Genomic DNA, 23,547 nt, shown 5'->3' with positions numbered 1-23,547 from the left:
TCCCGTAGACTTATATTCTGTCCCATTGGCCTTTGGCGTAGAAAGTGCAGTTGTACTCTTTCCCGCAGAATATGCATCGATAAATCTTGAGGCGGTTGTACCTCCTGGACTCCAGTATCAATACAGTTTTTTTCCCGAAGAGCTCATTTAAATCGATTACTTTCACTACAGATCCATATATCTTTTGATTGATTTTTGTACATCGTTGCTTTGAAATGGCTATATGTCTTTTTTAAAAGGGTGTCCTTATCTGGGCTGCAGGACTCCGACATCCCCTTTTCCATCTCCAGAATTTCAGATTTCTCTTCTACTGTTGGTTTTCCACCTTGTTTAGAGCTGTCATCAGCCACTGTTATTGATCCATCATTCCTGTTGGAGACTTCTTCCTTACCATCTTGGATCTCCTTGAAAATATTTTTGAGCAATCCTTCTGTAAATGCTTTCAAATCTTGGGTTTGTTTCTCTATTAGATGAGCCAATCTTTTTAACATAGACATGTTTTTGGCTTGAAAATCAACCAGCCTCAGACAATTTTACAAGTGGCCAGTAGAGGTCCTCTGTTTTATCCTCTGACATTCCTGGCACTGGCATGTGACGTATTGAAGTCAGTAAGGCAGATATTCTCGTACTGGAACAGAGTTCTCGTGAGATCTTCCCATTCACAGCTCTTATCTCTTGTCTCCGAAAACCAAAACAATTGCAGTAAGAGCTTTTGCCAATTAATTTGAGTTGATTTGAGTCCTTCTTCTGCTTATAAAGGAGAATTAGCCTGCCTCATAACGAGGTGGCTTCGGGCAGAGCAGAGTAAAAGGAGGGGGGAAACAAAGGGCTTTGATGCAGGAAGAGAAACGGAAAAAAAGACAGAGAGATACTTGCAGTAAATGATGTTTTGGAACTCAGCCAATGTCCTCCCCTCAGTTCACAGCATTCATTTGCAGTAAATCGTCGTGTAGGGTTGAAGCAGATGCTTTAAGATTAAAGAGAGAAAAGAAAGTCCAAGATAGAATATGGTGGTCGTCCTCTGGACCTGAAACGCTGACAGCCTATAATCCAGGGAGATATACTCCCTAAAGGATTGGAGACGGCCCCAAGAACTTCCTGGGTGGAAAGGTGAGGTGGGGTTTGCGTACCCCTCCTCTTTTCTGCCAATTGCTTCCACAATTGACCCCTGTCAGGCTTCAGAGATAGCAGTGCAAATGCACTGCAATCCTCTCAGAACTACATCTTTAGCCACACCCCCACCAACTCACAATTCTGAGTTGGTGAGCAGGACAGCAATATATTCCTGTAATAGAGTTTTGTAGGGTGGATAAAAAGTAATGTAAATCTAAATTAGTTTGAAAAACTGAAGGCTATTTTGCTGTTGAGTCCTGTGAACAAAGCTAGTTAATTTTAACTTCTAATTCTATCTGCTGTGTGTTCAAACTGATTCACACACATTATCTTGCTGTTATATTCACGTCATATTCACAGTGATTAGAATTAACAGTTTGGAGACATTCCCTTATATGTAACAATGTGAAGTAGTGAGTAGCTTGTGGACTTCCCCTAAGATCACATGACTAGTTAATTCTAGAAGGTTTACAGATTGCTAAACAGAAGTTTCAGTTGCTGTACATATTTGCTTCTAGACTGTTCATCACTGAGTTAGTCATTATCTGTGGACTCATAAATATTACAACATTCCAGATCAGAGACCGACTGAATGTGGACTGCTAAGGCTAAGACCACCTATCACAGGGAAGGAAAAGATGTGGACCAGATAGTTTCAGATTCATGTCTCTTGGTCTTTATGCTTCTCCCCTTGACTGGAACAGTCCCTAAAGTTGCTCGTTGCTTCAAGCATAGGTTATTCATAGAATAAGGCATAATCTCTCTTCTGTCAAAGCAATCCATCTTTGTACAACCCCACAGGCCACAAGCTGAGCTTACCTGTTCGTCTTTACTTTCTGATTTTTGATTTGGAAACCCCGTTGAATTCAGTTAATCCTAATGCTACCAAAAGTTCATATGGAACACAAAGAACACCCCTGTGTGTGTGTGACCACAAGAATACCAAACCATTTTATCTCTTTGAGAAATTTATATGTGCTTTGCAGCTCTAGACTACTTTATAAGCCAATGTATCGTTAGAGGAGTTAATGTTGACTGGCCTATAGGCTGCAGGCAGAATGAGATGCCGCTGCTAAATCTGCATGGTGTGCAAATAATCTCCATTTTTATGAGGTTTTTGCATTATCTTAATTCCCTGATTTACATATCACTTTCCTTTGTGATTGATGGCAGCCTGCCAGAAGAGCTGGATGCTAATGGGACAAAATCATTGTTTTGTATGTAGACCCCTCTAGATAACTAGTCCAGGCGCATACTTACATTAAGGACTGCAGAATCTTTTGTATGTATTTTCATATTACTGTCGCCTGCTGAGAGTACAGACTATTATACTTTCAGGTCTCCCCCATCCAAAATAGCTGCATTTTTTATTCAAGGTCTTCCTTGCTTTCCCAAAACACTGAAGAATGAGAACTCTCAGAGCCTAATGGCCTATGAAACCAAACATTAAAATCACCTAGGTGTTTCTAAGTGCCACTTCCTATTATAATAATGCAGTTGCTTATTACAACACGTATTGAAATTGTCACTGAGAAAGCTATATATGAAAAGCACAAAAAACTAACCTATGTATCTCATCTCTCTTATGATGTTCATGCACAAAGAGCTCAAAATTTTCCATGCAAAAAAAAATATCTCCATGAGACTATGAATGGCTGTTAAATTAACTTGGCTCTAAAGCATACATAGACATTTATTTCAGTTTGTAACTCCTTCCTTGTTCATTATCCTAAAGATGCTTCCTTGGGTTGTGCTTTTTAACAGCTATTCATATGAGAAATGTAGCAGATGTTCATGGAGTTCCAATGAGAGGAGAAACAACACCTGTTTGTTTTTTCCCATTTAGATCTGAAGATAAAGGAGCCCCTGTCCAAAATGGGTGACCATAGTAAGAGATGATGACCCTTTTAAAAATATACAGAATTGCTGCAAGGGGCTTAAAGGTATGAAATTGTAGGTACCATATTCCCTCTGGGAATTCAGGGAGGGTAAGCAAGATGCTATTAGAAAACTATAGCAGCATATCTATTCTAAGGACCACTTGTACCTATACTTCTGAATGTGGTGAGAAGGGGCAAAGGTGGGATGCAGGAAATTTCTCAAGGGAATCGTTTAAGCAGTCCTGATGGTATATTATTCCATAATGTACGCTAATATAAAGTTCTGTCCAGCCAAATGTACGCAAGACCCCACAAATGCTCAGGTTTTAGTAGCCTCCAAGAAAGTACAATTTCATAATTGTGTTGCAGCCACCAAGAACACTTCTCTGTGTGATGCTTCCTCCAGATTCCCTCTGCTCAATCATATTGCTACTGTCTTTGAATGCCAAGTCACACAGCACATCTGCCACAGGGTAAAAGTAGTAAAATGCATTGTACCAGTAATTGTTACAGTTGTTGCAGTCATTCAAGTTCTTTGAGGATGGCAGTTGCTTGAGATTTCGGTTGCTTTTTGCATGTTCAAGGAGTGCTTTTCACCAGTTTTCCCCATTCTGTGGCAGTCGTGAGCACCCCTGGAGATGCTGCTCTTGTGAGATGGGAAACCCCAGGAACAATTTACAGAAAAGGTCTCTTGGAGGGAGAATTTGCAAAAATGTCTTCCCTTCCATGGCAGGATTCAACCCAGTATGTGTTCTTTAAGGTTTGATAATTAATATTTTCCCATTAAATCTAATAGAGAGTTAAATGTACTTAATACTTTGATGATTTATGGATGTTAAGTCTAGAACTTTCAGTGCTTGTGGTATGAAAACTGCTGTTAGGCCAGTAGCTGGCCTAACAGCAGTTTTCATACCACAAGCACTGAAAGTGCTTTTCCACATACCACAAGCATCCTCTCATCTAAGGCATGTTCAGCAACAGACCGAGCTTGATCCTTTTCAGTACACATGCCTCTGTAACAGCCTCTCTGAAAAGGACAGGGGAGCTCCCACCATCTTGACCGTTTCTGCATGAGGAATCTGCCCCTGGACAGCCTCCTGATGTTGGCAACTTTTAGAGCTCCCTCCACATGCCATTGCCGGCATCCCAAGTCTTTCCAGGATCAGGCTTGAGTATTGGCCAGATTTAACTTGTGATGAGGCAAATCGCCAAAACTCTATTTGCCACCTTCAATTGTGCGTCCCATTGGTGAGCAACCAAGGGTAAGCCCATATGGAGGGGAAAATGCACAGTCTCAGTAGCATTGTCCTGCCCTCACACCCACATCCCTCTCCCCAGTTCCCAGCCATGGATTTTTTTTAATGGTGCCATGTGTAGGTGCATGCGCACATATGTAGGTACATGTGCACATACGTGAAATGCAAACTAAAAAAATCATTTTAAAATTGCATTGTTACACAAAGTGAACATTAATACATTTGGGGATAAATAAAATTTATGTATAGATATGTCATTATTTAAGGTCACATGCTTATAGTGGGAGTGGGTGGCAGCAACCACCTATATACATATATGTATGTATTTCTATTTTGTTGTGAGCAGATGACCATCACAGGGGGATTCCATGTGGGAGACATTTCGCCCATTGTCAGGCCTGCGTTATGGGGATATTTCTCCCTTGTTTAGAACACGCACAAAAAAAAATTCTTACTTTGCTGGCCATGGCAATACGTATGCATTGCTCTGCCACTACATGAAATGGCAGTGGCCCCATGCTCCACAGAGGAGGGAAATGTTACCAGGTACAAAGAAAGCCAATCCATGATCCTTAGCTCTCAACCCAATCAGGAGTCAACCCAATCAGTGAGGCTCTCAACCCAATCAGGAGTCAAGAATCCCCTTGGGTGAAGTGAGGCAGGAAGAGAAAAGAGCCTACAAGCTCAGCTTGCCAGCCATTTTTTGCAAGCAGCTGCCCATTTAAGATGAATTCCAGCTCACAAGCTTCAGCCTTCCTCTCGACCTCATGGGCCACCTCCTTTCCCTCCACCACTCAGGCTTCTTCCTTGCCCTCCACTGCTGGCACAAGGGGACCTACATGGAGGGACAACGAGAAGAGCCCTCCTGGCCACATTTTCTAATTAGAAGGTCCAGGAGTCTCTCAAGGCCTCTCATCAGAAAAAAGGAGGTATTCAAGCATGTGGCCTGCCAGATGAGGACTCTCAGGCACAACCGGACAGGACTCAATGCCACATGAAGACAAAGAGCCCCAGGCAGAAGTACATTCATTGCGTGAACCACAAGTTATCTGGAGCCATACCGATGACTTGCCCCTACTTCAATGTGCTGTGGGGCACTTACAGAGAGGGGAATGGCACCAATCACCCCAAACATATGGCTCCCAGCTGAAGTTAAAGCCACTGAAGAGAGAAGCCAGCAGCAGCAGGAGGACATGGATGAGGGGCTCTCAACATCCCGAGAGCTGCCACAGAATCAAGCTGCCTTGGAGAGGGACCATGGGACTGAGTTCTTCACCATGGACCTCATCCTGATACAGCAAGGGGAACTCCAGGGCTGTTGGTGCTAGACACCAGCTTTATTTTTGTTTTACAAAACACATACGGTTGAACTCTCATCTTCCCTGAAACTGCCTTAATAGGAATGTTGTAATGGCATCTCTAACATGCTGTCCTTCCCTATAAATCCTCTTTTTAGTTTGGTCAATGATTGGTGCCTCCTCATTCACATAGTGTCCTAGTCCTCATTTTGCACTGGGATTTCATTTCCCTTCTCCTTGCATATGGTGTGGAGGATCATATATGCAATGACCACAGGGGTTACCTTGTCCAGTAGAGCATGAAGCCTATAATGCTTAACAAAAGTCAACTGTGTAGCCACTCAACAGATGTTCTCAATAGATGCTTATAGCAGTTATCTCTACATACTTCCACACTCTGAGGTAATTTTTCACATCCAAAATAAACTTGTTCCCTCATGGACTTTGCTAGCTTACTAGCATACTAAGATTTTCCTTAGTTATAAAATGAAGCTCAGTGTCACACCCTTTTTGGCTTTATTCAGCCCTGGAATTTTGGGGAAGGTATAGAGCCCTTTTGCTTATAACTCTTTATCAGAAAATCACTGAGTCATTTTGTTCAACACTCCCTGAATGTGTTGTGCCTTTGGATGCAGAGGGGGTGCCCCTTTATTTATGTGAGCCTTTACATTTTCCATGTTTACGAGGATGTATTTTTGCTGGATCATATCTTGGAAGGCAAACAATACCAGTCCAGCAAGTTCAGGCTGTTTATCTTCTTTTCTTTTGTCCTGTCTCCCTTGGGCCATCTAGTTCAATTAACGATTGGTAGTCGAAAGTGCAATCACTTCTGAAGTCTCTGTTATTTCTTTCTGAATTGGAGGGTCTGTAAGACTGAAAGGGCTGAAAAGATTTTCCTTTGTAATTCTTTCCCTTATTTGATTATGGAGAGGATATTGCCTTTCCCCCCTCTTATACCTGTACTTTATCCAAGGTTCATCCTCCAAAAAGAACATGCTCCCAAACTTCTCACTGGAAAAGTAGCAGATCCACCTTCCAGTGTTTAAGCCATGGATTTCTTCCCACTACTGCATTAGCCATTTGTGCTCTGGTGGAGAACTGATTTGCATCCTGAGATGCATCTGATGTAAATTGTACTGCCCTCTTAATTTTCAATAAGGATCTCAGTACACCAGTGGGACCATTTCCACATGTAAGAAGACAATGCGGGTCACCTCCTGGTTGCGAATGTGCCATTGTAAACTACAAGTTTGGCCGCTTCCTGATGGGAGACCTCTCCCACCATCTCGTTGTGGCTTTTCCCTTCCCGATGAAGCAGTGGAGAAGAAGGAAGCATGGACAACCCGCAGGTTCCCCCCTCTGTTCCTCGGGTTGTCAATCAATGCAAGCCACCAATCCCTTAACAATGATGGTTTTGAGAACTCATTCCTTCCCCCCTCCTGAGTCCCAAAATTATTTAGCGATTGTCAAGCATTTCTTCTTTCAGACAGGCTTGCCTCTGTTTGCATCTCATTGTGCGCCACTACAGAAAAGGGGAAGCACATTCTGCTCATTCCCTCATTGTGGGGCAACGGGGATTAAAACTCACACCAAACACTGGAGAGTTAAGGATTGCTTCTGACATCATGAGGAAACAGCATTAAAACCCACAAACAATGAGAGGCTGGGCTGGGGAAAATACCTCATGTGGAAATTATTTGGGTCTGGTTCTGGATCCTGTAGGAAGTTATTCACCCAAACACAATCACCTGTGTAAAGTGTAAAGACCACAAATGCTCTGATCAGCAGGGAAGATGCTTCATGGGACTGCTTGAATACTGTTTAATTATTTCTGCCAACTTGGCCTTTTAAGACATTGTCCCTGTCTTTGGTTAGTACAGCCCTGGAATGTAAGGTAACAACCAGTGTGTCCAATAGCTGCACTTTCAGATCTTCCAGTATCACATAAACTTTTTTAGCAATACAGTTCAAGGATGTTCCACTGCCCAGAACTGACCACTGCATTCTCATCATGTCATCTAAGGTTTCTTGGAATGGGCAGACTGCCAAGTATCTAGGAAACTTATTGAATCCTTTAGCCTTTAACCTCAAAGCAGCTGAAGATGTTGTTTTTTCCTGTCATTTCCAAGGAGTAAATAAGGAGCCTCTAAAAGTGTTCTGGTTGAAACAGTCTGGAAGAGTTATCTTTTGCATGTGATTCTTCCCCTATCTGAAGTTATTACTACTGAAGTAACCACAGAATGTGTCTGAAATCTACCCCCTTTGCTTCAGTAACAGTTTGACTGGTGAGTCTGCAGCTAAGGAGGGTCTGCAGCTAAGGAGATTTCCCTTTTAGGTTGTAGTCTTTTTAGGCTTTTTAGGGGGCAATATCTTAGAACAAGTTTGTCTTGCAGGCTCCCTCACTGATGATGATGAGGAAGATGAGCTGGGGATGGGGGTTGGGGGGACTGTGAATAACTTTGGCTCCTGCCAATCCTACCTCTTTTATTATGTATGTTGGGTCCTCCCCTCTTTACAATTGTTTCTATCTGATTCCAGAAATCCTCCAGCATCTGTTGTGTAGCAGTCACCTGGGAACAGATTGGCTGTGGGTAGGGAGCCCAGACAGGCCTCCAGGTCCAGTCAGTAGAGCAGTGGTTCTCAACCTTCCTAATGCCGCGACCCTTTAATACAGTTCCTCATGTGGTGGTGACCCCCAACCATAAAATTATACAAGTGTTCTTTCACAGAAATTAAACTGAAACTGACCAACAGCGTGAAGATCCACTGTTCATGATTGTATATAAATTGTTTTTTCCCCAGGGTTTCTCAGTTCAGTCTTGTGTCCCACCATGCCGATCTTGCTCTTTTCCACTGCTCCAGACAGATGAGTGCTCTATTTCAATTTACCCCGCAAGACTGTTGTATGGATGAAATGGAAGAGGAGCAATGTTGGCTACTTTGGGACCCCCTTGGAAAGAAAGGCGGGGTATGAACCAAGTAATGAAAACCAGTGATTTGGAAGAACAAAAATTGAGTCCAGGGTTTAAGACCAACAAAGATTTAGTCAAAGTGTGAGCTTTCATGTGCAGGCACCCTCCCTGAGACAAAATTGATTTGGAGTCATCAGTAAAGGGATATGGGCTGGCGGCTGGCAGCTGAGCACAGACGCCTCCAGGAGAAGCAGCAACAGTGTTGGTGCCCCCTACGGCCACCCTGGGGAAGGGTCATTTGACTTCCAAGGGGGTCCTGACCTCCAGGTTGAGAACCACTGCAGTAGAGGGAGGAGTGAACAATGTGAGGAATAAACTGTGTGCCCACCGTATTGGATGATCCCAGTGCCACAGATAAGCCTTCAATGTTCATTGGGGCTTGAAAGTACAGGAAAATGCCCAGAGGAAAAAAACGCTCATCCTCAGGTCCTGGCTCGGAAAAGGGCTCCTGGTAAATTTCTGCAGGCTAGGAATTGAAGAGCCTCGCCACTGCTGTTGTGCCGGCATTGTCCGTGGGCCTTCCCACAAGTAGAATCCTTTTCCAATTGGTGTCAGATCTCCATGATCTCCCTCTCTGAGTGGCACTGCTCTTCCACAGCAGCTTCTCTTCATCCCTACTCCTGGTCTGATAGGATTGAGGCTTGTGCTGCTGCCAATGCTGAGACGGGAGTGAGTGAAGGAGCTGGAGCCTCAGCCCTAGCTGATCTCCCAGGAATGGGACTCAGATGGTCCTGCTCCCATGTCTGGTGCCTTGGCAGTCCTCCTTTTTAATATATCCAGAGGCCTGGATCTTTGTTGAATGTTTTCCATCTATCACATTATAGGCTGTCATTATCACATTATAGGCTGTCACATTATAGGCCGTCATTTCAGCAGGCAGCTGACTTCTAAGTGTCCCGCTGGAGCTACAGGTTTCTCCAAACTTGAAGGGACAACCTCACTGTCTTGGAAGGGCATACAATTAGGTACAATCCTGCTTGGATTGAGAGGAGGCATGACCTTACCAGTCTGGATATCTTTCCCCACTGAAGGAATAGTCTCTGTTCTTCTGGGTGGAAAACATTCTAATAATAAAAACTGACTGCATACCTTATAATGCTAACACAACAAGACTCTGGTGCTTTTTATCTGGCTTTGAAAAAGGAGAAGACATCTTCTTGGCTTCTTTTCTCCGCTATTGTCCCCAGCCTTCAGTAAGCAGAAGATTTTAATCTGCTTCATTTTCACAATTCACTCATGCATGTGTAATCTTAGTTCACACTTTTATAAAGTAAAATTAAGTGAAAGAAATTGAGCAATAATAGAAAGCTTGTCTGAGCAGAACAAATCTGAATTATCAAACACAATGGAGGAGGATTGGGGCAGCAAAGCTTGAAGTGGTGCAAAGATTGGAGGGGATTTTTTTTCCTGGGAAAAGGAACTACGTAAACAATCCATTGAAACAAGTGCCAACCGTTGGCTTCTTTTGTTTGTGACATATCTGGGCTGGCTTCATAGTATCTTATACGGCTTCATTCTTCAGGCAGAAAACAAGCAAGTTGTATTGACAATACATTTTTTTTACTTTGGGGTGTAGAAAATCTGAGATTTTGGAGTAAGCCCTATTTCATTCGGCAGTGTTTTGTGGGAAGCACTATGCATTGGCATTTGAAGGTAATTGAAGCCATGGCAGCATACTGCTCACTTCCCCAAACAGCAAGAGGTTCCAGAGGCTGACATATAATGCGAGAATAACCAGCCTTGTAACAGTTTAAATGTATGGGGTTCTGTAGTGTTTTTTTTCATTAAAAATATATACAAATACAGCCCAGTTTGGGGCACCAAGGCACTCTTGCAATGTAGCAGGCCGTTCCCCCACATAAGAGATCCTGAACTTCCATGATGTTTAGCAACTCAAAGCAATGGCTTTTTGCTTCTCCTTCTGTCTCCAGATTAGGTTTCCTTTTCTCATACATACACATCTGCCCTTCAGCGAAGAGAGGGTTCCTCAAGCCCTGATGACTAATTGAAGAGATTCATTATGGCCCACAGAAAGAAATGAGAAGCCCATGAGAAACATTACTGCTTCTTTTGTCCCACTGAGCTACAGTGATCAGATACCAACAATGCCATTCTAAGTAGAGCTATGCCCTTCTAAGCACAATTAATTTCATGGAGGTTTCAGGCCTTGCATTAAGGTGAGAGGATTCCAGCCAGTTGGCACTACTGCTCACTACTATTTGAGACAACATAGAGAGAGAGAGAAATGAAAATGCTTTACCTTTGTGCTGGGACATAACTTCTAGGTGCAACCTGGAAATAACAATGACCAGCTCTAGGAATTGCAAGAAACTCAATGGTTTTTTTGTAGAGTTTCTGGTGATTCCTAGAGCAACCTATTCTCACTTTTGAGATATACCTGGAAGTTACATAGTGATTTCAGTGACATCTCATGCTCCAATTCCCCTACCCACTGCTTGACAGGATAAATGGACACCCAAAATTACAAAATTGAGAAACCAGTGGGAAGACATTTCAGTCTCCCAGGAAACTTAATGGAGGAACCTCAAAGTAGCTGTTTTATTGCAAAAGAGTTTCAGAAACAGACTAGAACAGTAGATTGCTGAATTACAAGTTATTACAACTCTTAGAATGATGAAATCCCCAGGGCTTAACAGAGAGATTCTTATCTCACTACACATGCTAAATCACTCACTTCTTGCTTATACCCAGAAATAAACTTTGTTGGTTTTAAATGAGCCACTGGACACAAACTGGAAACATCTGTTAACTCTTATTATGTGTATATGCTAATTTGCTGCTATCCACAAGTCTCACCAACTGTGTTAATCTGATCTTAACTATAATGACTGCTGGGTTACTTAAGCATTGTAATTAGCCCTCCCTGGCAACTAAGCAGCCCTCACCTGTACATAATGCTTGAAGAAGGGGGTGGAGGGACTACTCATCAAGTTTGCAGATGACACCAAATTGGGAGGACTGGCAAATACTCCGGAAGATAGAGACAGAGTTCAATGAGATCTGAACACAATGGAAAAACGGGCAAATGAGAACAAGATACAATTTAATAAAGATAAGTGTAAAGTTCTGCATCTGGGTCAGAAAAATGAAAAGCATGCCTACTGGATGGGGGATACGCTTCTAGGTAAATACTGTGTGTGAATGAGACCTTGGGGTACTTGTGGATTGTAAACTAAACATGAGCAGGCAGTGTGATGCAGCGGTAAAAAGGTGAATGCCATTTTGGGCTGTATCAACAGGGGCATCACATCAAAATCACAAGATGTCATAGTCCCATTGTATATGACACTGGTCAGACCACACCTGGAGTACTGTGTGCAGTTCTGGAGGCCTCACTTCAAGAAGGACGTAGATAAAATTGAAAGGGTACAGAGGAGAGTGACGAAGATGATCAGGGGCCAAGGGACCAAGCCCTATGAAGATAGGTTGAGGGACTTGGGAATGTTCAGCCTGGAGGAAAGGAGGTTGAGAGGGGACATGATAGCCCTCTTTAAGTATTTGAAAGGTTGTCACTTGGAGGAGGGCAGGATGCTGTTTCCGTTGGCTGCAGAGGAGAGCACACGCAGTAATGGGTTTAAACTACAAGTACAACGAGATAGGCTAGATATCAGGAAAACATTTTTCACAGTCAGAGTAGTTCAGCAGTGTAATAGGCTGCCTAAGGAGTTGGTGAGCTCCCCCTCACTGGCAGTCTTCAAGCAAACGCTGGATACACACTTTTCTTGGATGCTTTAGGATGCTTAGGGCTGATCCGGCGTTGAGCAGGGGGTTGGACTAGATGGCCTGTATGGCCCCTTCCAACTCTATGGTTCTATGATAAGAAATCTGTTTTATATATCTGAAGAAGAAGCATGCATTTATACATGTTAAATCACTACATTCTCATTTAAACACCAAATTAAACTTTGTTAGTCTTAAAGATTCTACTGGACTCAAAGTTTTGCAGATTGCAGCATGCGCTGTAGACAAACCTTAATTTTCACTTGTTGAGTTTTCATAGCCAAATGGTAGTTAAGTTGCAGCAACATCATACAGAAGCCCGAACTCACAAAAACTCATATATTTTTTTTTGTCCAGTGGCACCCTTAAGACCAATAAAATTTTATTTAAGATATATATATAAGCTTTTATATACATGAATGCTTATATTTGAATACAACTTTGTAGGTCTTAAAGGTGCCACAGGACTCAAACTCTGTTCTGCTGCTTCAGACCTACACGGCTACCAACTGGAAAATGATTTGTCCAAGGGGCCCTTGGCTGTGGGAGGAATGGGTGCGGCGGTGGATGGCAAGGCCTGATGCTGAGCCACGATCACTGTACCACCTCTGTCACTCGTCTTCCGTGCCTGGCCCCACACTCCTGATGGCAGGGCCAGCTGTGGACGATGGGTGGCAGTGGCGCAATGAGCACAGCTCAGCATCAGACCTGGCCAGCTGCTACCACCACCCATCTTCTGTTGCCTCAGGAGGAATGGGTGTGGCAGCAGCTGGCAAGGACCGGCACTAAGCCTGATTTGCTGCGGTGACACCACCACCTGTCTTTCGTGGCTGGTCCCACACTCCTGATGGTGGGGCTGTTTGTGGAAGTCAGGTGGCAGAGGCCATGGCAGCAGCACAATGAGCAGAGCTCAGCTCCAGGCCTGGCCGGACACTGCCTCTGCCACCCATGTCCCACAGCTGAGAATGTGCAGCCTCAGCTCCTGATTGGATGACAGATTGGGGGTGGGGTAGCGGCCCTGGCACATGCCATCCATCTCATTGGCTACGATTGCTGCCTGAGGTCACATGGTGATTGTGCAATCTGCTAATTGGGCCCAGCCAGCTAAGCAAATTAGTGACATGCTGCACTGCAGTATTCTCGGAGGCTGGAGGAACGAAATGGAGAACAGCGCTGACCTTGCACTTTTGTCTCCACGATGTGGGATGGGATGTGGCTGAGGCTAAACTGTGCCTTCTGTGGCTGGCAGCATCTTCTCACGCCCTTTGGCCTGCTTGTGCTCCGTCTTCCCCCTCGGCTTATTTCTGGCATACGTTTTGGCACCCTCCCCATGACTGCCTCCACCCCCCAGCCCCACCGCCATCCCACAGCTACCTCTTTCATGCCTCCCCTCATTGTCAGGCCTGAAGACTGCGTTGGCCACAAGTGCTCACTTTTTCTCCATCATCTTTGTTGGGGGGGAGGGGGCACGTGGGTGGGATGGACTGATGTCACATCTGTATTCATTTCTGTTTCTCTGAGCACACTATAAGATGTCTTTCCACATCAAGAGCAACTACAACATTGCAAGTAACCCAGCAATAACTTCCACTACCCTTTGACTCAGAAGTACTTGGTCCCACCCACCTGAAGTTCTGTATATGAAGTGAGAAAAGAGGGTAAACCAAACATCATGCTAGACAAAGGCAGTTCTTTTAAAACTCCACCACACATTTGTTTGTTCTCAGTCAGGTTTTTCACTTCCCAATTCCTAAACGTTTGAATCACATTTCCAGGAAGAGGAGCAAAAGCCAGGGTGCCTAACTTGACCCAGGTTTGCTTTGTTCCCTTTCTGCGTGCCTTATCTTTTCACTCAGTGATCACATTCCTTCTGCACCTCAGAGGCAAGTTAATGTTTGATGAATATTGTTGTCAACCAGCCGCTCAGAAGCCTTCCTTGGGCAAGGCAGGAAAAGGCAAGCTGATTGGAGAAAGCTGAGGGTTTCAGTTTTCTGTCGAAGAGCGAAAGTTCTGAAAAGACACAACACTGGGAAGAAAGAATTGCACTAACTTCTTGTTAAAAGTAGGTGAATGAGAGTTTATCTCCCCTTTGGGTGTTGCCACTGTGATTGAGGCTTGGTAGGGTTTCACAGGGGTGAGAAAGGCGGCTGTACTTGTCTGTGAATGAAGCTTAAGTGTTTCCTTTCATGTGGATTTTCCTTTAAGACTCCTTGAATTCAGTGGCTTTATTTCTGAGTGAGCTTATGTAACAGGATTCAGCTGTAAAGGAATAAGTGCCATAACCATTAGGTTGAACAAAGTCTGAGTCCCGTGGCACCTTTAAGACGAGTAAAGTCTTAGTCAAAACTAACAAAGTTTTATTCAAGGTATAAGCTTTTGGTTGTGCTCACACTTCTTCAGCTACAATGAAATACAAGATTCAAATGAGTAGCCGTGTTGGTCTGAAGTAGCACAATAAAATCAGAGTCCAGTAGCTCCTTTAAGACCAACAAAGATTTATTCAGGGCGTTCAATTATTCAAGGCCTTGAATAAATCTTTGTTGGTCTTAAAGGTGCTACTGGACTCTGATTTTAATGAAATCCAAGTTACCAGTCCATGTTTGTTAGTAGAGGGTGAGCAACAAATTAACACCCCAAATCAAGAAGATCTACTATTTTAATCTACTATGCCAAATAAAAAATAGTGAAGAGGATGTATGGCCCTGCTGAGGTGAGAATACAGAAGTAAGGATGTAGTGAAATGTTTACATGTAAACATATACCTTGAATAAAAATTTGTTGATTCAAGGTGCTTCTTGACCAATTAAATCATTGGGTAGTTTTCTTGTGGGTTAACATTGTCGGGATTTCAGATGCCAACTTCCAGTAGCAGAGAAAAACTGAAAGAAAAAATCAGTGGTACCTTAAAATCATTTTTGTCAAATGTGTTTCTGCAGACCTCTTATTTTGTTTTTAAGCATATCAGTATGATGATCTCTGTCTTGATATTTTCTCTCATTTCCTCTGTTCTCTTTGTAATTAGACCTACTCATGGCCACACAAAATGATCAACTGGATTGTTGGGATATCATTGATGACAGCCATATTCCGGAATTTGAAGTGGCTCTTTGGGTCAAGATCACCCTTGCAGTGCTCTACGTCATCATCTTTCTGGCAGGCATCTTAGGCAACAGCATCACCATCCACACTACCAGAGTGCTGCAAAAGAAAGGATACCTGCAGAAAGAAGTTACAGACCACATGGTCAGCCTGGCCTGCTCAGACCTACTGGTCATTTTGCTGGGAATGCCTGTGGAGTTCTTCAGTATGATATGGAGGCCGTTTTCTACTCCTAAAGGTGATCTAGCTTGTAAGCTGTACTGCTTCATTTTTGAGGCCTGCAGCTATGCTACAGTGCTGCATGTGGCCACTCTAAGCTTTGAAAGATACATTGCCATTTGCCACCCTTTCAAGTTCAAAGCTACATCTGGACACTGTAAAGTGAAGATCCTTATTACCTTTGTCTGGATTACCTCAGTTTTGGTGGCCCTTCCACTCCTCTTTTCCATGGGCACTGAATACCCCTTAGAAGTCATCCAGGACTATCGTGGATTGGTTGCCTGCAGTAAACCCCAAGGGAGGCACCACATGCCTGATATAAGGTTAAACGTGACTATTTGCACCAGTTTATCCTCCAAATGGAAAGTCTATCAGACTGGTATCTTCACTGCCTTGATCGTGTATGTTGTGGTTTTGGGATCCGTAGCCTTTATGTGCCGGAAAATGATGAAAACCCTGATGCTCCCCAAAAAAGGAACCTTAGCAGTAAAAGCAGAGTGGAACAGCCAACACCAGTACCTAAGGAAAACTGAAAATCCAGACAGCAGAAGTTCCAGGAAACAGACGATCCTATTTCTAGGTAAAATCACCTCTGGTTGGTGGGGAGTTTTGTGGTAGAAGTGGCTCTAGGCAATGGCAAAACAAGTGGGAAAAGGCATGGCTAGAGTTGATTCAGGTGGGAATGATGAAAAATGCGGTAGGGTTCATATCCCTTTAGAGTTTCACCATTCCCTATTCATTGTGGAAATAATTTCTGCTCAGCAGAAAGGAAGTGGGATGCATAAATTGTATGGAACCTGTGTGCTGATGATATTAAAGTAAACATTAGTGCCTTCAGAATGTGCATTTGAGAGGAATGGTTTTCATTTCAGCTGCATTTCCCTTTTCTTTATGCACAGAGCCAAGTGGCTGGGTTTTCTTGCTGGCTCATGCACCCTCCTCCAGTTTTCTTATCATTTTAAAGAGTTATTTTTATTGAAATGCTTCAATTTAAGGCTAAATTCGCTGTTTGTATAGTGCTAGAACTTTGTATCAGTTAAATTAAGCATGGGGCACTAAAAATTCAGTTTGCTTTCTCTATATGACTTCATATGCATTTTCTCCATTGGGGGGCAAATTAGACTCATCCTGCTGCTTTATAGTTTACCCCACAGTATGTAGGAGAAGGATGGGATAGGGACCAGTGGGAACTGATTAATACATTAGACTTTTTTTAAAGCCTGAAAGTAATCAAAAGTTCTTTGATGATTGTTTCCTTGGACTGAAATACCTAAGAGTAAGATCCATTGACATCAATGGGCCTTATTTCTGAGTAAATGGAGCAGTGATTAGGATGCTGATTAAAAAATCATCAATAAAGAATGTCATCCTAAACACAGTTATTAATTTGAGCTTGCTGACTTCAATGAATTTAGAATTAATTTAGAATGATGAAGCTTTGGTTAGGATGACACTGTTCACGCCCAAATTGTACCCTGAATCAGGTATGTCCTTTCAGAAAATCATTTCTCTGATTCCAGTTACCAGCTTGGGAGTGGGAAATGGCCATGATCCACACCACTGCTTTGGAGTATGTGGCTGCCACTGACCCATTTTTCTACAGGGGGAGCTGCCCTGAAACAACTGTGACCTTTCTGTGAACCAAAATAATTAGGCAAGCAATTGGAGTTGTTTCAGGTAGGTTAGTACTACCTGTTCATATAACTGGCAATGACACTGCAGATTTAAAAAGGCACTTGTATGGGAGCCCTTACTAAATTAATAGTTTGACTCAGGCCAGGACATTTTCAGTCCTGGCCTTGACCTGGTGGATGCTCCCATGAATGCTGAGGGTCCTTACAGAGCTTTCTCAGTTACGCAGGGCCTGAAAGACAGATCTTTCTTTGAGGCCTGGGCCATTAAGATCTAGGGTCCATCTCCGAAATGGCCAGAACAGCAGTCTGCTCCCTTACCATCTATTCCCTTGAGGCACAAGTTGTTGGAAGTCCATTGAGTGTGGGTGGGGATCTGTTTTCATCACCAGGGAAGGATAATTTTTATTATGTTTTATTGTGGGTTTTATTGTTGGGTATTTTGTTTTGTTACCTGCCACGAGCCACCTTGTCTGGGAGTGGTGGGCTATACATTTATTATTATTAATAGTCGTAGTAGTAGTCTTTGGCTGCAATCCTAAAACTACTTATTAGTAGACATACTAGGAGAGCGAGCTTGGTGTGGTAATCAAGAGCAGTGGCCTCTAATCTGTAGAATTGGGATTGATTCCCCACTCCTCCACATGCAGCCAGCTAGGTGACTTTGGGCCAGTCACAGTTCTCTCAGCACTCTCTCATCCCCATCTACCTCACAGGGTGTCTGTTATGAGGAGATGAAGGGAAGGTAATTGTAAGCCATTTTGAGACTCCGTTAGGTAGTAAAAAGCAGGGTATAAAAACCAATTATTCTTCATGCTGCTTAGGTACGAAAAACAACTCTTAGGCACACAAAAAAGCTCTTCTAGTGAGAATGTGTGATTAGTCATACTTCTGAGTATACAAATTGCTCTGTTCATCTGATAACCATGAGGGCAGTTCTGCTAACAAAATAAACCTGGCCCTTCTTCTTATACCGGGTGCAAATCTTTCCCAATTTTACTGTGCTGATAAGTTGGTTAGAAAATAAGACCATCTTGGGCAAAGAATGGTCTGGCATTTGAAGAAAACCAAGTGTAATTGATCACTGCCACATTCTGCAGTTTATTATTGATAAATATACCTGTTATAAGAGAGGATCACCAAGTGCGGTCTTCATAGATCTCAGAAATGCTTTTGAGAGATAAGCCATGGGCAAAATTGGGAGAAATATCTGCAGTATCCCCCAACTCCCCCATGAAGCCCTCGGTACCAGGCCGCGGCAAGGGGGAGGGAGGCGAGGGTGCCGGTACGCCAGTGGGCGTGCCTTCTTCCCCCTGTGGTGCGGCGCTCGCTGGTCTGGGAGCAATTGGCCGCTTCAGCGGCTGAATCACTCAAGCCTAGCTGCGCTGCGGGGGGGGGGGAAGCATGGGTGCAAACACGCAGGCACGGCAGCTCCACACCTCCGTGTTTGCACCCACCGGTGTGCGCCGCACTGCAAATGTGCAGGTGCGGTAGTTCTGTGCCTGCATGTTTGTGCCCACTGACGAGTGCCATACTGTGGGGGGGGGAGGTGTGGGCGCAAACACGTAGGCACGGCAGCTCCACAGCTGTGTGTTTGCACCCGCCAGTGAGCGCCGTGCTGCGGGGGGAGGTGCGGGTGTAAACGTGCAGGCGCGGTAGCTCCACGCCTGTGCATTTGCGTCCACCGACGAGCGCCACTCTCCCTCTCCACCCGCCCCCCTGGTCCCCGGCCTGAAAAAGGTTGGGGACCACTGCATGGATGAACGTTTCCTATTTCTTATTCATCGGTTTTATGATCATCCAACAGTCCAAGTTAGGCATGGCCCTTCAGGACAACCGAAAGATCCTGTTTTGGTAGAGTTAGGAATTAGGAAAGGATACATTTTGGTCCCTCTGTTATTTAATTTATATATTCCTGATGATGATGTTAATTCTTTTTTGTTTCAAGAAGACTGCCGCTCACTTTATATCGCATTAGTGAAGCTACCAGTTCTCCTGTATATGACTGACACAATTTTGTTGTCTGGATCCATAGTGGGCCTGCATAAACTTCTGTCCATTTCCTAAATACTAATGTAAGGAATGTTTGGTAATTAGTGTAGCAAAGTCTACGGCTGTAAAACAAAGGGATTATAAATGGACTGTGGCCTGCCTATGTAATAGGTCTTATGTGGAGAACTCATGTGAGCTGTGAATAGCAATCTCTAGGTTCTTTTACACTTCAGAGGGACAATATGTGCCTCCAGCAAGCAGAATATTTAACTCTAAGGTAACTGGTCACTTGTTATATGAAACTGTTACTGAAGATATTGATCAACCCGTATTTAAGTTTCTTTGTAGAATATTGGGGCCTCCTGGATGTGTGTCTGGTGTTGTTCTAAGAGCTGAAGTGCATGAATTTAAAGCTAAAATTCCTGTAGTTAGATCTGGAGTTGTTTTCTCAGTCTTACTAAATTAAACAATCATAAATTAAACAATTACTAAATTAAACAATCATAAATTAAACAATTACTAAATTAAACAACTGGGACAAATTGGTGAATTACGTTAGTGGACCTAGGGATTTTAATAGAATTGTTGGGGAAAGTAAATGTTGATGAGCTAAGACAACGAATAGTCATATGAAACATCTGAATTAAAAAACTACATCAAGAAGATCAAGAAGAGTTTGCTCAACCTTCACAGTTGGCATTCTGCCACCAGTTTGTATCCCAAGGTGATTTTGTGATGTAACACCAGTTTGGTGTAGTGGTTAGGATTGCGGACTTCTAATCTGGCGAGCCGGGTTCGATTCTGCACTCCCCCACATGCAACCAGCTGGGTGACCTTGAGCTGGCCATGGCACTGGTAAAGCTGCTCTGACCGAGCAGTGATATCAGGGCTCTCTCAGCCTCACCCACCCCACAGGGTATCTGTTGTGGGGAGAGGAAAGGGAAGGCGACTGTAAGTTGCTTTGAGACTACTTCAGGTAGAGAAAAGCGGCATATAAGAACCAACTCTTCTTCTAAATATACATGCACTTTTATGTTGCCATGTCTGAATGCTTTGTCATCTGCAGTCTTGTCAGGTAGATATGCTGTATTCCAGTGGTCTCCAACCTGCGGGCCGCGGCCCGGTGCCGGGCGGCGAAGGCCATGGCGCCGGGCCGCGGCTCCCTCTCCCCGCCCCCCCCGCAGTAAAAAACTTCCCAGGCCGCAAGCTTGCGGCCCAGGAAGCTTCTTACTGCGGGAGGGTGGGGAGAGGGAATCAGGGCCGGGCGGGCGCGGCCCGATGCCCTGCCGGTCCCCAGCCTCGGAAAGGTTGGGGACCACTGCTGTATTCAATACTTAGAAAGAACAGAAAATTGAGTCAATTGCATTGAGTCCATGAACCACGTATTCTTAAACTGCCCTGAATGTTTAAAACTCAGGCAGGGATTGATTTTCTCTCTACTTAGAAAGGATTCTGATTTTCCAACTGTTCTAAGGTACTGAGCAATGAAGATGGATGGGCTACCTATAGGGTTGCTAGATTTCTGGCTGTTGTAGAAATACAGAAACATTTTAAAACTTCTTCATAAAACCCTATTGTTATGTAGGAGACTTTCCATTAATTGTTTAAACATAATCTATCAGAGGTTGTTTAAGACCACTGGGTTGAATTAACAGTAATAGAAAAGAAAGCTAGCTTTAAGCTAGATCTTGGTGAGGGAGATAGTTGATCACATGGATGAAGTTGCTTTCCTGGGATTTTTTTCTCAAAGTCTATTAAAAGTCCAGTAACCTTGGAATTATGTTTGATTCTGATCTCTCCTGCCACATTTTTCAAACTAAACCTAATCAAGTTGTCATCTCACCATCTAGAGAATCTTTCCAGGCTGTGATCCATGTAGCCTCAGCATCTCGTGGAGGGCTCTTTGTTGCGCTTTTCATCATGTTCTGCTTGAATTGCCACAATTCCTCGTTTTTGCGGGCTTGCTTCATACAAGTGTAGTACTAAAATAAATGAACTAGCTAGCATATGAATGTGTAGTCTGCCAAGCCAGAGTTGTTTTGATTTCTTTTTAGCTATCCACTTTGGAAACTGGGGGGGGGGGAGGAGGGATGTCAAATGCACAGATTAACAATTCTGCATTCCTAGACAGATTAATAATGGTGCTGTTCTGCCCTAGCTAGAAACACATTTGCTATGATCTGTGGTCAATGAAGTCCCAGCTAGTTGCTTGTCTGTGGAACAAATTTTCAAGCCAGGAATTCCAAATACAGTGAATGTCAGAGTGCCAGCTGTATCTTTAAAATAGGTTGTATTGAGGATGTCCAAATAAGGTGAGCAAGAGTCAATAATACTCTATCAACATGGGAAAATGTGTAGCTAATATGGAAAACAGAAGATGAAGGGGGGGGGGGGTTGAAGGAAAATCAGGGATCTCATATTCAAGTTGCTTTGTACAGACTTTTATTTGAATCAAGAAGACTCTTGCTTTGTATTATTTTATGTCAACTTCTAGCTCATAATTTCTAGTTTTTGTTTCACAAGAATTTAAAATGTTAACACTGAAAAATATGCTGCATGTTCAATTATAATTATAAATATTTTACTGACGGCACTTATAATAGCACTGATATTTGATTGAGAGAAAGAACTTTAAAAAGTTTGCTTAAAATCATGGTAACAATTGGCTTATACTGGTATAACTCTTCACTAGATTGCACTTTTAATGAGTACATGGCTCTGGTCAGATTTGAATGAATGAATTTCCTGAAGCAGATTCTTATTACTACACAAGTACATTAGTACTTAGGGTTGCCAGCTCTGGGTTGGGAAATACCCGAGGACTTTGGGGGTGGAGCTGGGAGTGGGTGGGATTTGAGGTGGGCAGGGACCTCACTGGAGTATAATGCTATTGAGTCCAGCCTCCAAAGCAGCCATTTTTGCCACTGAAAATGATCTCTGTCACCTGGAGATGAGCTATAATTCCAGGGGATCCACAGGCTTCACCTGGGAACCAGCATTCTTATTAGTATCACATTTAGTACTACAATGCTCAGGCCTGGAATGATCTAACTTGAAAACTCAGAGTGCTTTCATTATCATTTCATTTATTATATATATATATATTCTATTTCTATAGTGACACCCTTTGGCACAACCATCTTGGGGGTGGTTTACAACATGAACAATAACAATAATCATGAAACAATAAAATAACAGTTAAAACCATTAAAAATGAACCAGTTCACTGTAGCCGCCTAATTTGACATCTAAACAGCACTACTCCCTTCTCAGTGCAGGGTGCGAGAGATTCTTCTTGCAAGTATTGCTTGCATGGGGGGGGGGCGTGGGTGTGCATGTGCATCTTCTGGTTTGTGAAGTTTGCGATTATGCAGCTTTTAAAATACAGGGTCCAAGTCATGTAATCTGCTTTAGCATATGAGCAAGTCTCATAGCAGCACTGTGATCACCGGCTATGCAATTTGTCTCTTAAATCTGCTTTCAAGATAGGAGTAATATTGTATACATCATAGGAATTTAGCAATACGATCTATGTGGTTTCACCACAAAGCTATGAAGGTAGTTATGAAGGCCTGTTATCTTCTAGGCGGCTGGCCCTGCTGCCTCTCTTGCCTGTATTCATTCAGTTGTCTGTGGTCAGAAAAATAGACAGCTTTATTTGTTTTTTGTTTTTGTTTGGTTCAGATGAAGGTGCTGCTCTCAGTCTTGTCTCTCTCATCTCCCTGAAATACAAACCATAGTCTTTATCTTCCTACAACGGTACAATGTTCTAAACTTATACAATTCTAGAAAACTAGAAAATGGCTCCCCCCCCCTTTCAAAAGCAAATAGAACTGGGAATGTCCATTCTCTACAAAACAAAGTTTGAATTCAGTGTCACCTTTAAGACTCTTTGCAAAATGATGCTTTATGCCGGGGATTTGTTCTATAATACAGTTAAGCCTAATGTGAACCAGTTCTCCTGGGCCGATCTTCACTGGTTCAAAAAGAGTTGTTTGAGCAGGCACAAGGATACAAAATAAAAGCCATTTCCCAATTTCCTTCTGCAAGGAGCATTGCTTTAATGCCTTTGTTTTCTCAGTGACTTCTGTGCTGTATTTCAAATGACTCTTTAATACGAGTCTCACTAATTAACTTGAGTTAGAAAAATAAATTAATGAACAGAAGAGAGAGCTCATGGTCTTCGTCCATGAGGATAATACAATGCATTTGAAGCTGTGGCTTTCCTATGAATTATGCTTTAGGGTGCTTTTAACCCAGGCAGAATGAGCAGCTATATTGTTTACAAATTGCTGAATTTAAATATTGCGATCTAGCAGCTCCTTTTGTATTTCATTTAACAGATG

General features: G+C 43.2%; 1 protein-coding gene across 3 annotated transcripts in view; it reads left to right on the top strand.

Annotated features, from left to right (window-relative positions):
* GPR39 (G protein-coupled receptor 39) overlaps window positions 1-23,547 on the top strand; it is a 197,107-nt gene that overhangs the window by 9,286 nt on the left and 164,274 nt on the right. For 2 of the 3 annotated variants that reach the window (XM_077320259.1, XM_077320261.1), the window contains exon 2: window positions 15,283-16,158. In XM_077320259.1, the coding sequence (XP_077176374.1) occupies window positions 15,291-16,158 (868 nt within the window). In that variant the 5' untranslated portion in view covers window positions 15,283-15,290. Of the gene's footprint in view, window positions 1-14,178; window positions 14,323-15,282; window positions 16,159-23,547 lie in introns of those variants that run through there. The other variant, XM_077320258.1, reaches the window with a different exon arrangement.

The sequence above is a fragment of the Paroedura picta genome, chromosome 2, assembly GCF_049243985.1.
Source record: "Paroedura picta isolate Pp20150507F chromosome 2, Ppicta_v3.0, whole genome shotgun sequence".
Classification (NCBI taxonomy): domain Eukaryota; kingdom Metazoa; phylum Chordata; class Lepidosauria; order Squamata; family Gekkonidae; genus Paroedura; species Paroedura picta.
The sequence above is the reverse complement of the archived record's forward strand: the minus strand, read 5'-3'. Positions and strand labels throughout refer to the sequence as shown.